This window comes from Myripristis murdjan, chromosome 16 (assembly GCF_902150065.1).
Source record: "Myripristis murdjan chromosome 16, fMyrMur1.1, whole genome shotgun sequence".
NCBI classification, from domain to species: Eukaryota; Metazoa; Chordata; class Actinopteri; order Holocentriformes; family Holocentridae; genus Myripristis; species Myripristis murdjan.
In genome coordinates this window covers 11,578,380-11,595,578 of record NC_043995.1, presented here as the reverse complement: position 1 = coordinate 11,595,578, position 17,199 = coordinate 11,578,380, and the positions used below count along the sequence as shown (strand labels likewise).

Sequence of the window (17,199 nt, the reverse complement as noted above, 5' to 3'; positions counted from 1 at the left end):
GAGAAGGTTCAACAGCAAAGATATATTAAGAGGATAATGAAAAAAGCAAAGAGTTGGGAGTTGTTACAATAATGTGTGATAACTGTTGCACTTTCATTTCCATGTAATGGTTAGAGTCTTGTTATGTGTCTGCACTGAAATAAATTGAAGAGCGCATCACAAGGCTTTTTGCGGATTTTCACTTTATTTTAGGGATATGGTTTTTGCCTTTTGTTTTTTAATCCTCTGCATTTTAACGCAGCCACAAACAGTTCCTCTATCGACACGGTTCTGAGTCACCACAGATTGCATTTCCTTTTATAATTCAGAAAATGCACAAAAATGAAAAGGAAAGCTGTGTTCCAGGGACTAACTGGCACAATGCAAGTCATCTTTTTTCACTCTATCTTTGTCTGTCATCTCTCTGTGTCTGTCTTTGAGTCTTTATCCTCTCATCATTAATCTCATTAATCCCCTTTCTGCGTGGATGAGTGAATTTTTAGACATTGTCAGTCAGGCTTTTCGTGCATTAAAGCAAAGAGCTTAGTGTTTAACGAAGTTAATGGCTGACCTTTCAACAAAACTGGATACAGTTGTCCAGATAATGCTCAAAATGACTGAGGGGTCATCCATTAGTCACCCAAACACTGGCAATGAGATGAAGGGAGGGAGATGAAGGAGGAAAAAGATGGATAGAGTAGAGTTCATCTGTCGGTCTTTTATTTGCTCTTGTTATGAGTTCTTCAACTTCAAGAGCCCTTAAGCTACAATGAATATTTTGATTGTTGTTTTCACACTTCACATTTTCTCTAAAGGCATCAGACAGGAGAGGGATATGGAATATACTGGATTTTGAATGGAGATGACAGCCTTGAGAGCAGTTTAAAGGTGAGTTATAAGTAACCTACTTTCCTGGAGTATTTCATTAAGAGTTTGACAAAAGGAGACTCACATGTCCAACATATCAAATTCATTCATAAGACTATTGTTAAACTGCTGTCTGTACAACAACTAGTCAATTAAAAGCAGCATACTTAAAGGTGCAATATGCAAATTTTCTGGGGGTTGACTGAACTGAGGAATCTTTAGACTCAACAGACAAAAAGTGAAGCGAGCATGAAATTTGAATGTAGACCCAAATGACCAGTCTAAATGGTTCTCATCAAGCTGATAATAATAATAATAATTTACATGCTTATTACATTTTTTTTTAGTCTGACTGGTCCTCACTTCAATTAACCTATTTCAAATTGTAAACAGAAAAAAAACCCAGACATTTCCATGCTTCAAAAATAAACGTTGTCTTTCAATAATAAAATATTCTTTGCAAGCCTGTTAATTGCTGCCATTCCCCTCTTCCCCTCGTCTTCTTCTCTGTTGATGTGTCTTTAGCAAGCACCCAAATCAATCAATCAAGTATGATTGATTGATCCAGAAAAAAACAAACAAATAAATATAATTCAGTCAAAATCATACTACTTTACTAGCAAATGTTTTATGCCTTGTTTACAGCTGATTCAGTTTGGTTGATGAAAGAATGCTTCAACAGTGAATGTGCACTAATCTACAGTCACCTACTTTTGAAATAATAAAATTTAAGCTTAAACTAAGCAACAACCGACAAGAGCAATAATGGTGCTAAAAATGCAAAAGTCAAATCAAACAGTGCTTACATTTGAATTAGTTGAGTGTTACCTAGCTAATAAAACATGCATATGGATCTTTGCTTGTATTGTCTTGTGTCTTTTCTTCCTAATCTCTGCTCTACAGGACACAATACATGTAAAGCCACCCTTAAGTCAAATACCTAAAAGCCATGGGCATCATTCGTACTGGTTTGGATGACAACTCCCTCAGCAGCGATGACAGCTTCGGTGAATTCTTCCCAGAAACTTTAGAGACTGAGGCTATCAAGGGCTTATACTTCCAGCACGCTCATCGTCTCTGTGGCACCGAGGCCTCACAACTTGAGATCGATCACACCCAGACGGCCCTCATCAACGTGGGGGGCAGCTGTTACACCTTCCCCTGGAGCACCCTGGAGGATTTCCCCGAGAGCCGCCTGAGTCAGCTGCGCCTCTGCACCACCCCGGAGGAGAGAGCAAAGCTGTGTGACGACTATGACGAGACGCGCCATGAATTCTTCTTTGATCGTGACCCCGTTGCGTTCAAGGTCATCAGGAACTTTCTGGCAAGAGGGAAACTCTGCCTGCTGCGGGAGATATGCAACGCGGCGCTGCACAGTGAGCTGGAGTACTGGGGCATTGATGTGGGACACATGCAGCCTTGCTGCCGCCACCGTCTGTTGTGCTTCATGGATGATTTGGCCAAGCGGCAGAGCAAGCATGAAGAATGGATGCGGAAGAGGATGCTGCAGAAAAAGGCTGAGATGGAAGCAACAGGGCTCTGCAGGCTGTTCTGGCTGCTTGGAGAAGCAGTGGAGAACCCACACTCAGGCTCACCAGGGAAGGTGTATGCCTGCATCTCAGTCGCCATGGTGATGATCACTGTCATCAGTCTGTGCATCAGCACCGTGCCAGAATTGCAGAAGGATGAGGCTATGGTGTGTATGAAGTTATTTTTGCCAAATTTCATCAGTTAAATCCTTACTTTTAAAAAAATTTAAAGGTGCAACAGGTTGTATTTTCACAGCAATATATCAGTGTCATACACATGATATAATTATTATGAATAAATGAGATCATGGTTGGTAGCCATCATCTCACTTAAAGTATAACTAAACCCTAAATCCAAATCTCTGTGAAGCCTGACCTCTAGCGGTGACAGGGTACCTGGTCTTTGTGGCAGGTGATGTCAGCACCTGTTGTACTCTGTGGATAGTGACATCGCCTGCCACCATAGACCAAAGGTTTAGTTCCTCTTTAAGTTGTATTCAGCCACATTTCCCATTGCTTCCTGTGGCAATGAGGATGACACTAAAACTCTGGGACTGTTATTTGTAGGCTTGTATGAAGAGTAAAAGAAAATCAGTCCAAGTCACTCACTATCTGTCCATTTTCTCCACAGAGATGTGCCATGTTTGTGGTGGAGTCCATTTGTGTGGTCTGGTTCACCTTTGAGTTTGTGGTGCGATTCTTCCATGCACAGAGCAAGCTGGACTTTGTCAGTGGCCCTCTCAACATCATCGATGCCACTGCCATTCTGCCCTACTACATTTCGCTGCTTGTGGACATTAAAGATGATTCTTTGCAGAATAGCACAGGAAGGAGCTCCCTGGATAAGCTGGGTCTAATCCTGCGTGTGATGAGGGCCCTGCGTATACTGTATGTGATGCGGCTTGCTCGACACTCTGTGGGATTGCAGACTCTCGGGCTGACGATGCAGCGGAGCATGGCCGACTTTGGCCTGCTGCTGCTCTTCGTCTGTGTTGCTGTGACTCTTTTCTCCCCGTTGGTCCACCTTGCTGAGAGCGAGCTGGCGCCAAAAGCTGCCAGATCCCCGCAGGTCAGCTTCAGCAGCATTCCAGCATCCTACTGGTGGTCGATCATCTCGGTGACGACCGTGGGATACGGCGACATGGTGCCGTACAGCATCCCCGGCCAGTTAGTGGCACTGATGATAATCTTGTCAGGGATTCTCATTGTGGCTTTCCCCTCCACTTCTATCTTCCACATATTCTGCCGCACCTACCTGGACCTCAAGGAAGAGAATGACAAGCTGCGGAAGGAGGAGAGGGGGGCCGAGCTCGCCACGAAAACCGCAGAAAGCATGAGAGAAAGAGATGCGTGGCGAGCAAAAGCATTTCTGCCACGTTCAGATAATCCCTACGCCGTCTCCACAGAAGACATTGCACGAGCAGTCACACATAAGAATAATCAACCTCCTGCTTCACCTTTGCTCTCCTACATCTTCAGAAATGTATCACACACACACTAGTGTTGACATATGTGGAGACTTCATTGCACCTAAAATGTAAACTTCAATGTGTTCACGGTGCAGTCGTCTGCTACGATCTATGGATAATCATTCTGTGTCGAGCTCATATCTAATATCAAAAGTTAGTGTTTGCCTATCTTCCAAGTCACTGCAGACAAAAAACTGTGTAACAGGATATTCGCATTTGTCACATTACTGTTGAAATCATTCATCTGAGAATTACTGGGTCAAGAACACGCCAGGCAGCAGAAAAATGATCAAAGCCAAAATTAAAATTATACAAAGCCGAAATGACATTTGACTGAAATGAGGCCACACCGGGCAGAATTATTACATTTGAAATGTCAAGTACTGTCAAACTATGAACAGTACGTTTTCTTTCTTTCTTTCTTTCTTTCTTTTGAAGGATTGCCTGTGGCATTTGTGCTTGCTTTTGCACAGTGACTATAGAGAGAGACAGGAAAGATTAAAGAGAGAGGATGACGTGCAGCTAATGGGTCAAGCTGGAATCGAACTCAGGTCACTGCAATAACAATAAGTGGTGAACTCTGGGTGCCGCCAACACTAACAGTCTAATCTGAAACACCAAACTAATCCAAAGAGCACTTTTCATTGTAAGCTGAGGTGCACCCTAATGGTTTGACTCTAGACATGTTGTTGTCCACTAGGGGGCAGACATAATCTTCTGTTTTAACAAAACAATAATGAGCGATTATCTCAAACCATATACTAAATATTGTATAGCTGCTTCCTGGTGGCCTACTGTCAAAAAAGTTACCTCACCGGCAATTTCTCCAGTATTTTAAAGGAAAAAGCCAAATTTATGTTTTTGGTATATTTTTAATACACAGTTTTGTTCCACTTGGTAAAGATAAATTGGCAAAATACTTCTAATACTTCTACTACAACTGGCCTGGAATTAATCTTCAGCAAAAACTGAATATTGACTGATTGTGTTAAAGCACCCTGATCCAGACGGCAGTCATTCCTAAAGGAGAGACCAGGAGAGCGGGATGCCATTGGAAACGAGGCCTGTGAAAGACGGGAGAGCAGGCCAGAAGTTAATTCTGGACACAGGATGTTTGCCCCTGAGGAGAGTCAGTGATTCCAGGAATACGCCAACAGACACAAAGACAGCCATAAGGAGGAGAGTTAGGGATTATGAGATGGAAAAAGATCAAAGGCAGAGAGAGAGAACAAGAGAGAAAGGAAAGAGAGGCAGAGACTCTGTGTGTGTGTGTGTGTGTGTGTGTGTGTGTGTGTGTGTGTGTGTGTGTGTGTATATCATGTGGTACTCGCTGTTCCCTCTTACCCCACTAGAGCCAGTCTGCGGGTCCAGCAGGCCTGTCATTACATTCCCCGGGTACAAACTCTGGTCTGCACCGGAATGTCTGCACCACACACACACACACACACACGCGCGCACACAAATACACACACATCTGCACGCACACAGGGCCAAGCATATCTCTGTCCAACTCGGTGCTTATTCCACTATGAAACATTTCCACGCTACAGGACACTCTGTCAATGAGGGGGTGAGTTCACTCAATCAGCCTCAGTGCTGTGCTCCTGTGTGGAGTAGTGCTGCTGCTGTACGGGACGTTTTCATGGTGTCCCCCAGGAGCCCAGGTCACAAATAAATGATTTCAGCTGATTCTTTATATTTGCTAAAAGCTGCACAGCATTTTTTTAAATTTTTAATGTCTCATCGGCTTTAATCATAATAGTGGGGATGGCTTGGTTTCAAAATGAGACATGATTATGAAATGTGTCTATTAGAAACTGGACTTGCATAACATGATCTGTTGAAACACTCATTACTTCCTGACACTTTTGGGTTACTCTCCCTGAAAGTTCCATAAAAACGCAGCAGCAATTCTTTCCAATGCACCAAATGTTCTTTTTATCATCATCCGAAGTAATTATCATCTGTCAGCTGTGTAAACTGCTGTTTCAATTCATATTTACGCCCGCCCCCTTTTATTTTCTTCGACCATTTCTCAATTTTTCAAATGTATCAAAATGTACCAATGTATTACTCACTTTGTTACTTTACAGTAAGAATAGTGGATTGTAGTTACATTTTCAGTTAATGTTAGTCCTACTGTAGATATTACCTAGACATCTGTTCTCCAAAATGTCAACTTTTATGGAAAGAAAACAGTCTTAATTTCAGATTGATGGTCATGGATTGTTGTGCTCAGCTTATCAGATTTTCTAAAGACTGTCATTACAAGGCATAAGGGTTGCAAAATGTAGAATAAATTCATGATATGTCACATGCACATATGACAACTGTGATGTTACTCCTCACTCTCACATGTTCACCGTGTCCTCATCTTCAGTCGTGTATTGAAATAAAGCTTTATTTGTTGCTGGTGTGTTATTTTGTAGAGATCATTCTGTAGAGATCCACTATGTTTTTTTCCTGAAAGGTCAAACAGGAGGAGGAGGACTAGAGGGAGGCAGAAAAAGTAGAGGAGGCAGTCAGTGGTGGGATGCGGAGGGAAAGGAAGGAAGCTAAGCAAGGAGGATAAGGAGGCTAAAAATGGATATTTGGAGTAAGAAGAAGATAGACGGGTTAGGGAAGTTTAAAACGCATAATGAATACAGTCACAGTGGAGGAGTCAGCAACATTCATAAAACTGTTTACTCTCAAATCCACTTTGTTTTTGAATAGGAGATTTCAACATTTCACAAATTATGACCCCTCTCTGATCTTGACTGACAAAATAATGCATGGAGGAGAGTAGTAAAGAATCTTTATAGTGTGTAATATTGTTACTTGAAGTCATCTAACTAACTAACAAATAGAGCAAGTTATGTAGGCTTTCTGGTTTATCTATTCCATCCGTAGCTCTATTCACTTAGCTAACCAAGATTGTTGGGCGTTATTTCAAGGTTTTTTTTTTCTGTATGTATCAATATGGATTATATTTGGGACAGAAGAAATGAATGAAATAGAAAAGGTCTGTAAAAACAAATACAAATACAAATACAAATACAAAAAGTGGCTGTACTTGGTCTAAATACAGTAAATCTCCTTAGTTCTGCCTTACACCATCTGGAAGATTCTGTCTTCCCTTACACACCGTGAAATCTGTTATGTAAAGCTCCTCTTTGTTGTCGCTGGGCTAGTGAGGAATAGAGAATGGACAGAGAAAGAATGGAAACTCAAAATGGAGTAGACAATACAGAAATATCTTTAATTCATAAAAGATTTACAATATTTTACATATTACACATATGCAAGGCAGGGTAAAAGATCTTTGGCACAATCCTCAGTTTTCAGGTGATGGTAATAACCAGAAAACAAAACCACATTTAAAAAAAACCAACCAACCAAACAACAACAACAACAACAAAAACATGTCTCTGTGAAAACTTTTCATATCTGCATTCAAAGTTAAGTAGTAGGATTACTTTCCCTTTTGGTTGATGTGTCTCTTTTATGTACAGTTATTGTCTTTATTTACATTGTGCTTGTTTATTTGGCAAACAAGTTTAAACTGTAACTATATAAAAACAGCACACACACACACACACACACATCCACGCAAAGATACACACATAAATTGATGCATACCTTAAGCAAACACACACACATACACACACGCATACGCAAAGACACACATACACACATTCGAATGAATTCCTGCTGTTTGAGGAGGGAGTCCACAGCATCATTAGTGTTACGGCAACATCTCTTACATTTTGGCTCAAGGTCATTACACACAAAGGCACAATGAGGCAAATCCATTCCTCAACCCAACCTCACCCATTTTACAATACATGAGCATATAAAAAGAAAATCAATGCATAAGTATCCCAAGGTAAAGTGCAAGTCAAATGTTTTTGGTTTAAATGGTTATTGCCCTGTTGAGTTTCTCTAAGAAAGAGAATGACCTTTGGTTGAAAGAGAAGCCGGCCTGACTCTGTGAATACTGTCAACACGCTTTGCACATCTTTGGAAGCTTCCAGTTTATGTTCACTTATTAAATATTTTTTGGCTCTATAGCTTTTCAGCTGTTGTAACATGGGGTGGTACTTTGGTATTCTTGAAGCTGTGGAGTCCAAAAGCATAGCTCAACTATTATACCTTAAAAACCTGTTTGTTAGTTGTGGCACTGTGACTCCTCTCTACCTGGCTCCAAGTCCTGGGATGCAGGAGCTCAGCTCCTGTGGCTTCCTATAACAATCAGCTGAACCTCACTGCTGAGGTTTCTGTCTTCCATCCCATAACGGTGAAATAAGTGCCCTTGTTGTTACGTTCACCCAGATTCCATAAAAGCAAATGTAAAAGTGGGTGTAATGTCTTTCACTTCTTCTGCTATGATCTCCTCCTCTGACGGGATTTTCAGCTCTTCAGGAATCTTCTCTGCTGAGGAGCTGCGGCTGGACAGTTTGTCGATCTCGTCCTCCACCTCGGCGAGGCGTTCAGCCACACAGTGGGCGGTGAGTCGGGCCTCAGGGTCGTGGTCCCAGCACTCCTTGATGGTGGCACACATCACCGCTATGCCCTGTAGAGGGAGCGAGAGAGCAGAGAAATTACAAACTGGTCCTTCACAGAGGCTAACAGCGATTCCATGAAAGACTCTCAAATGTATGTCTGTCTGTGCACAAGATCCAAACTTGCATTTGTTGTAGTAAATATGCTTCCAAAATGTCCTGTGTAGAAAGTGAAAGCACAGACAAAAGTATGTGACACAAAGCAGGATGCCTCACCTGATGGCTGAGCCAGGTGTTGGGGATGTCCGGTCTCCCTCGGTCTCTCAGGACGTTGTCCTTCATGCTCTCCACACAGGGGTGCTCTCGCACTTTGGAGCCAAATGGAGGCTCGTAGTCCTTCACCTCTGTAAACACAAACACACCAATGGATGTGAGCAACGATAATGAAGTCTTCACCTGTCTCTCAAGTCAAGAAATAAAATTAGAATTTGCTCTCTGAAAAAATACACTCTACAGAAGTGTGCTCTCCAAAAAATGTCCTCGTGTAGACAGATTTTATGAGAGTTGGTGTGTCTTTTCCGTGTCATGTTGTCTCTGGCATTATCACCTGCAACACTTTCCAACAAGCATGGATGGTGATGTGCAGGAGGTGGCCAAGTTCAACATCAACTCACACAACGCTAAAATTTTCAGAATATGAGATTATGGCACACAAAATATCACATTTAAAATTATATGAACTGCATCATGGGGATACTTAGGTCCCAGTTTCAGAAAATGTCTAAACTTTCATTTTGATGATAAATTTAGTTTTCAGTGCTGATGCAGGATTTTGTATCAACATCTAGTTAATATCAAAATGTTGGTTGAGTTTTCTCTTCCATGTTTTTCCCTCATTGAATATACAAACTGTGTTTTCACAGTAAATGGTAAAGACAGAACTGGAAACGACAGAGTCAAACAGGTGCCCAGTCTAGTCCTCTGACAATAGTAAGAAAGTGGGACAGCATCCTGGTATGAGCTCATTCTAACCCAAACCACCAACCAGTTATTTTCACTGGTGCTGCAAGGTTTATGCACTGGCACCAATTATGCTGATGATGGAAAATAAAATATCTTTTATGATGCTTCCATGGGAAGGAAAATGCTTGCTCTGGCACTTGATCGCTGATTGCTTCTAAAAACAACAAATCGACTTCTGCTCATGAGCAATTAGTTGCGCCCTCGGCCCATTCAAAACACCAAACACACTATGTGTTAGTTTTTAAAATTTCATTTCGAAAACCAGCAAAGACAGGAAGATCACAACCCAGAAACCATGAAACATGAAAAACAAAGTTCTGGGATTCGATCCAGGCCTCATGAAACTGAACTCACAACAGCTGCAATGTCCGTCCCGAGGAGAAAGCTTTCAAGATCTCACAGTTGCTGTGAAATGAGACACTAGTCGCTGCAGACTCATCCCTGTATACTCATCTGAGCAACAAAATGATGGAGATATTTAACAAATTATACATGGTCCAACTTCATGTTCTGGCATTCAACAAGTATACTCTCTACTTCACTAACTGTCAAACATTGGAGTAATAGTTGCAGTAGATGAGATCTTACTTGGCTGACTTGTGTGTACTGCTTTAGTGTGTTTTGGCTGTGTGCTATATTTGGCAGCGGCTGAGCTGTTTCTGGACACATTTATTAAAATGAACACATCAGAATAATCAGCGTGATAACATCAATTATTGGAGACTGATAAGTGCAACCATAACAGAAAGGGATCCTATCCTCGCTACATTTTGGCCCATATTTCTCACTAAACACGCTCACCAACTCTCAGAAATTGCTCAAGTTATATTTAGTATTTCACTCCATCAAATCAAACTTCCAGAAACAGCTTACCAGAGTGCAGATATCTACCACACGATATGTCTCCAGCTGCACTTTCTGACTCCATCTGCATTTTTAAATTCGTCATTCACGTTCGCTTAAGTGGTGGTATGATGAAATCTAGGAAAAGCCAGAGTAGTTTTATATAAATCAGGCCCCTGTGGTCTCTGCCTCCATGTGTCCTCAACCACAGGAAGTGGGAAGGCCGGCGTGGAAGCCCTGGACAGGAAGTGGAGGGCTGGGATCGGGACCCTACAGAGAAGCTGACTCCACAGGCTTGCACTTCCTGTTTTTGACATGTGGAACTTCCCCTGTTTCAGTATTTTAAACAAAACCCACCCGGCCCGGCCCATTCCCCTGGAGGTTATTTATGCCAGGCAGGCAGGGCCGGAATTGTCCTCAACCCTCTGCTGTTTAGCTCTCCTGCTGAGTTCTGTAGCGCTGGTATAAATACCACACATTTTCCTGGATGCGTTACAGCTGAAACACGGACAAGTACAAGACAGACGGCCCTAAAAAGAGAAACTGAAAAAAGAAAGAAAATCCCTGTTTTAACCATCTGAGAAGGGGCGGAACACGTTTTGAATATCAACATAAGTGGAAAAGACACGCTCGCATTTGAAAATGGGGGTAAATTTCGATTTGGCCGGGATGAAACTGTGATGTGTCAGCCCTGCATCCCAAATCACATCATCATCATGTCTCTGTGAAGGATAACTGGAGCCTTAGAGGAGTGGACAGGCCAGGGAGAGAGGTGCAGCCTGCGTTCCTTCAGCAGCGCTGAGGCAGCTGAGAGCTATGAGAAGAATTTCATCCGTGGTTTCAGAGCAGATTTCACAAGAGGCTGCAACAGGAGCCTCCGCCTCTCCCTCTTTCTCTCTTTATATTTTTTTCTGTCTGGGGGCTGCGGTTAAAATCCTGCTATATCCAATCTGGGATGGGGGGGGGTGGTTTACGACAGTTTCCTTTTCAGATTATCTGTCTGAAACCTCTGTGGCCTGGAGGTTAGCAGAAACCTTTGTGGCAGGATACAATGTCTGGGATCTACTATTTTAAAGCTGAAAAGGCTCACTGTTTGGTTTGAAAATGAGCATTCAAGGGACCCTGGAGCTCAGCGGTCCAAGGCATATTTCATGAGTTGATGCTTCAGGAAACCCAACAACAAACTGCCTTATATATACACATTTATACCAGAGAAATGTCATATACGATACACATATAGTCATGTTTGTAATGAATGAATGTACGGCCCTGTACTGATATGAAAACAACAAGTTATATCCTTATAGATGGTGCAGGTATGGTGTAGCCATAACAGCAGTAGGTGGTGATTCCAAAAATCGGGGTGGAAGCATGTATTTGTGTTTTATGTTAGAAAAATAAGTGCATACATGAAAATGTGCCCAATTACAACATATTCCATGCGTTGCATTGATTAAACGCTTAAAAAATCACCTCTGTTCATCAATACAATACATATATAAAAGTTTTTACTTGAAAAAACGTCCCCCCTGCCTTAAAACTGCTTAGACATAACTCTACACCTTGCATACACAATGCATGGATCTATGAATACACAAATAGTCGCACCGGCTGATGATTTATCCGTGCAAAAAAAATTTTTTTTTTCTTTGTTAATGATTCTCTCAGTTGCACTAATACTGTTTCTGTGAGGCAACCATTTCAAATTGGTCTTGTTGTTTTTTGGAAAATAAAACACTCATCGGGACAGAGGGAGCTGATGCTAAAGATAAACAAAGCACCACCACGTCAGCCGATGGGACTGGATGTCAGATTTATGACGTACCAAATCTAGCTGGCCCCGGTTCCAGCGCACATGCACATCACCCAGGCCAGTGTAGTCAAGGTCAGACATTTTACGGGAACATAAACATAAGAGAAACATATTTTTGAGTGGAAGGGGACTTTATTTTATTCTCTGGAATTTATCTTCTGGATTTTTTTTTTTTACTGTATTGGCCTTTGCACATATTTATGTCATTTTTATGGCCCTTTAGAATAATGATTCCGATTATTATTATTACTATTAAGGGCATTTAATATGAACTACATGCCACAATTGGAAATTCCATATATGTATATATAATTTCATCAAATGAACAAAACGCATAAGCTGCACAAAGTTCAAGGAAACAGAAGAAAAAAAAAATCATCCTCTCTTATCCAAACAAAAGCCTGTCGTCATCAAATGCGAACCGCAGGACCCACCCATCTCCGGTGAAAGTTGTTGAGCTGAATTTCTGTGGCTGTTTGTGGCTGAACCATTACTGGCTCTGTTAACTGAAGCACCAGCAGTCGTGTTGCGAAGGGTTTCTCAAAGAGAAAGCGGGGGAGCCGAGTGTGTTTACGGCAAGCAGGTGGATGTGCCTGCATACCTGTCCAGGCCTGACCATGACTCAGCAAGACTGCTGCTTAGAAAACAGTTGATGAGTTCATTCGTACAGATGAACATCATGGCACTGTCACGTGGCTTAAGCCTTTTCCTTGGCACAGGACGGACTCCTCATCCCGCGCCATTACCCTGCATAACCCAGCACAGAGAGAACATGCTGGCCCTGCCGCGCCCTCCAAGCTAATTCAGGATATGTAAATAAAATACTCCAAGAGAGAAGGGGAGGAACAGAGAGAGACAGAGAGACACAGACATGTACTATAACTGACCGCAACAACAATACCGATGCAGGGTAGTATTTCCATCCATCGCTCCCTCCCCTGTTGTTGGGGTGGAGAGCAGCAGCTCAGGACACACACACAAATGCACACACGCACACACACACATGATCCTGGAGTCAGACAGATAGAAACAGGGCTAGATTAGGGGCGCATATCTACCTCTCTCAGCCGCTCTGTCTCTCTGGCTTGCTTTCTCTCTCCCACACACACTCACACACTCACACTGGAATGTGACTGTCTAGCTCTAAATGTCTCAGCCTGGCGGGATAAGCTCAGTGTGTAGTGTAGAGGGGAGAAGCCGGACCTGAGAGACCTCCTCCCGGCTCTGCTGTCTCTTAGCCTGGCTCTTATTTCTAAGTTGACTGTGAGGCCCAATCTGAAGTGATTTTGCCCTTTTGGGAAATGATTGTGAAAGGCGTCAGAATGCAGCCTGAGTGTGTGTTCAGCGCCTTCCACAATCATTTCAACATAAGAAATCTGACCTTGACATTAGAAATACAATTTTCTTGTAACTTTTTCAAATACATTTTTTCTAATTTTGTAGTTTTTTGGGCTTCCAATTGTCCAATTTTAATCTTCTGATGTGGAGTACACATGCTCACACACACATACACCTCTCTTTGTCACTCCTGCGCTCGAGCAGCAGCCTGGAGGATCGACTTTATCTCTTGTGTCTCCGCAATGACGGTAAAACAAACTTGTCTGTGTGTGCACATGTGTGTATAGCATCCAGACAGGCCGTGGCATGTTAGCAGCACCACATACACAGACAGACAGCCCTGACACTGAGAAACATGAGACCTGCACGCAAATGTTGGACCTGCTCACACACAATCTCTGCAGACACACATGCAGTCACATATGGTCACTGACACACATGGATACAAGGTTACACACAGACACTGCGTGTTTCGGAGGAGGTGAGGATGACAAAATGTCCTGTGTTGCAGAATTTTGCTCAGATCTCTATTCTTGTGAGGACCATTAGGCCTCATAAGTGTGGACACACAAGAACACACACACACACACACACACACACACAGGCAGCTGAAGTAGGTACAGTATCCACTTGAGCTCCTTCTCCCTGCTTTCCTACCCAAAGAAGGGCAACGGCAGAGTTCAGATCATCTCTCTCACATATCAGACATTCCTCACATTCCGGCTGTAGACCTAGGAGCTGAGGTTGAGGTGCAGTCCGACGGACAAGACCATCACCCCGCCTGTTCAAACACAAACACTCGGCTACTGCATAACAGGAAACAGCAAATCCCCCCTACTTCATCCTATGTGGGTCGCAAGCACATACAAAAATGCACATAGACACATCTGTACAGCATTCACACGTAGCAAATGTACACGGACATGGACACATGGAGGAAATGCACACATTGATCGGCACCTGTTTGCACACTTTGCATGCTCTGAAACAAACACACACATACCTATACTTAAAGGAATCCTCCAACATTTCCGGCTTTCCCAGATATCATTTTCACCTCTGTATGTTCAGTGGTTCGGTTTCTACGGGTAGCATTTCGTGTGAGCTTAGCGTAAAGACTTGAAGTCAATGGGAGTCGTTAGCCTAGCTCCATCAAAGTGAAAAAATAAGCCTTACAGCAACTCTGAAGCTGTCTTATGGTTTACACTATGTATCATGTGTATTTGAAATACACATTTTCAAATACACATGATACACTGTGTAAATAAGATAGTTTGGGAGACGCTGTAAGGTTTATTTTTTTCACTGTACAGAGGTATAAAATGATATTGAACATCTTGTCTCAGTCTGAGTAGGTTGGAAAAAGGGTATTTTAACGAAAACATTTGAGTATTCCTGCATTATGTGGGTAATGCTACAGAGCTGCAGCACAGAGATGCAGAGAATGTAAAGTGAATGTTTTATCTGCCCGAGAGGAATTCAGACGAAAGCGGTGCTCTTTTACAAGAAGTGTTTATTCTGAAACCTATCTATTTCCTCAATTAAATGAAGAAAAATCAAACGTCCGGACTGGGTGGAGTTTCGTAGGCCTGTGACAGTGAGGAAAACCACAACTGAAAGCAAAGTGTGCCAGCCTCACAATATCTCAGGATGTCGCGTTATCTACATGCACGTCACACAATACATTTTAGCTTCTGTTTCTCTATTTCCACTCCACTTCCAGTGTCAGTGAAGTGTGCACTGTGTTTGATAATTGATGCTCAAGCAAAATCTAACCTGACTTCATTATTTGTTGTGATAACCTGGAACTTATAATATGTGCTGTCACAGTTGAGTGAGTGCTCACTTGTGTACATGCATTACATCATATATCATAACTTCTAATGGCTTTGCACATGGAGGTGACTTCCCTCAGCACTAAAAGCATGAAGTAGGTCATGAATGGACAGGTGTGTGTGTGTGTGTGTGTGTGTGTGTGTGTGTGTGTGTGTGTGTTTGCACTGACCTCCAATAGCTTCACACCTAGATGTCATCTCCCACAGTACCAGGGCCATGGAGTAAACGTCAGTCTGTTTGAAGGACTCGATGTTCTCCAGGTTCAGTCTAGACTCCAGCACCTCCGGAGCCATGTAGCGAGCTGTGCCCACCTGCAGCACAGGGACCCAGCAAAGGGTTAACACACACACACACACACTCGCACATGAAAGACAAACTGAAAGTGACACAAATTCACATTTTCTCTCAATTTCTGTTTCTTTTCACTCTCACACACAGAGTCCCTCTATCCATCAGGTACACTGAGGAAAAAGACAAGGCTGACATGCAGGTACGTGCACGTTTCCTTGAAAGCACACACGCACATGCATGTGCACACAAACACACATACATATACACACATGCGCCCACGCTTTGGCCCACTACTTAAACATCTAGCCATTAATCACCATCTTAATTTGACATATCGTAGGAGAGTGATGTTTATTCATCTCCCATTGTCTCACTTGTGATTCACAGCATTAGTCGACCGTTGAGCTCCGCGATAATAAATCTGTCACTCTCTCCTGTGACTCACCTCCGAGTTTTACTGACTTGGATCAAGCGATAAACAGGATGCTACATTGGCGACACAAGTTGTTCAGTTGTTTGATCTGTGTAATGCCAGCTGCTGCACTGAGTCTATAATATGAAACATTTGTAATACTTGAAATGACACTATAAAAGGCCCACTTCTCCCACTTCTTACATGTTGTCACACTGTTGCATTGTTCCTGCAAGCTCAAGAGGGACGCTCTGCTGCAGTGAGCCAGTGGAGGTCTGCACAGGCTACCCCTGCAGTGGAAACCTCTTAAACTGAACAGCAGATGTGTGGCAGGGCTGTTGCTGCATGAATCATTGTAAAGTTGCGTACTGTTGTGTAATTCTGCGTTCAAGAGGAATTCATGCTTTCTACCAGGAAAAATGGCATATAATGGCCGAGAAAAAGTCAGCGGTTTCTGTTCCTCTAACCACGTTTGTAGGCTGGTAGTTGGTTTTTCATCAATGCATGAATTTTAATTTGTCAAAACACTAATGTAATGAATCGTTAAACATACTAAAAATTTGAGATGTAAAGTTTTACTTATAGTTTCTAACTGTCCATTTGCAAGCCAATGTTGCTGGCTAGGTAGTTAGCATGGGTTTTTACTTGCTGGACCACTGGAATGCACAGGGGATGTAATTACAACCTACCAGCTGGGAATTTCCAACATCCATTGTGAATTGCAACACAATGTGACATGCAAGCATTTGAATCAAATTCTGAACATTTTAATTGGGTAAGACTGAGCCACAGTGTAGATTTTGTAACCAGTCTGGGGATGGATAGAAAGGCTAGAAACAAACAAAAAAAAAATGTTCAGCAACTCTCAGTGGTAAAAAATGGAAACTTTCACTAGTTTGTCCTTTGTTTAAGCATCTTGGTATGTGAGTGAAGCTGCTGCAGAATTGCTTATTTTGATGGATACAGAGGTAGCAGGTAATGATGTGCATGTGTGTCATGAATGCATAATATTGCTAATGTGTTTGCTGTGAATGCATGCATTGTAAGTGCGTGTTTGTGTGCACAAGTGTGTGTGTGGGCGTGCAGGTTGGTGTGCACGGGTCGTATGAGGGGGTCATAAGTGTCTGTGTTAGCACATTAGTCAACACCCTATCACCTGTCGCTGGTGCATTTTCAGCCAGTGAATCATAAATCATAAACGAGACAGACGAAGGTCATGCTGACAGACAGAGAAAGAGGCAGAGAGCGAGAGAGAGCGAGAGAGCGGCTGAGAGCTGCCTTAAGGTGCCTGCATGTCACAACAGAGTCTTCACCT

General features: G+C 42.6%; 2 protein-coding genes across 3 annotated transcripts in view; one reads left to right on the top strand and one right to left on the bottom strand.

Moving 5' to 3' along the window:
- The first annotated feature begins 658 nt into the window (after nucleotides 1-658).
- On the top strand, nucleotides 659-6,265 carry LOC115374137 (potassium voltage-gated channel subfamily G member 4-like). Of its 2 annotated transcripts, none has more exons than XM_030072907.1 (3): nucleotides 659-867; nucleotides 1,750-2,542; nucleotides 3,007-6,265. In XM_030072907.1, exons 2-3 carry the CDS (start codon nucleotides 1,796-1,798, stop codon nucleotides 3,874-3,876), a joined length of 1,617 nt encoding a protein of 538 aa, XP_029928767.1. In that variant the 5' UTR covers nucleotides 659-867; nucleotides 1,750-1,795; the 3' UTR covers nucleotides 3,877-6,265. The 2 variants fall into 2 exon arrangements, with proteins under 2 accessions (XP_029928767.1, XP_029928768.1); XM_030072908.1 differs by having other exon boundaries at nucleotides 1,736-2,542.
- Nucleotides 6,266-7,069: 804 nt separating this feature from the next.
- LOC115374405 (TGF-beta receptor type-2-like) overlaps nucleotides 7,070-17,199 on the bottom strand; it is a 30,200-nt gene continuing 20,070 nt past the window's right edge. Inside the window, exons 8-10 of the mRNA XM_030073279.1 lie at nucleotides 15,351-15,492; nucleotides 8,605-8,732; nucleotides 7,070-8,399 (exon numbers count right to left, since the gene is read on the bottom strand). Coding sequence (XP_029929139.1) covers nucleotides 8,151-8,399; nucleotides 8,605-8,732; nucleotides 15,351-15,492 — 519 coding nt within the window. The 3' untranslated portion in view covers nucleotides 7,070-8,150. The remainder of the gene's footprint in view (nucleotides 8,400-8,604; nucleotides 8,733-15,350; nucleotides 15,493-17,199) is intronic.

Bases quoted from the DNA above. Each gene is read 5' to 3' on its own strand.
- LOC115374137 (XM_030072907.1), top strand. From the start codon at position 1,796: ATGGGCATCATTCGTACTGGTTTGGATGACAACTCCCTCAGCAGCGAT. The intron at 2,543-3,006 runs GTGTGTATGAAG...TTTTCTCCACAG, and splicing joins TGCAGAAGGATGAGGCTATG to AGATGTGCCATGTTTGTGGT.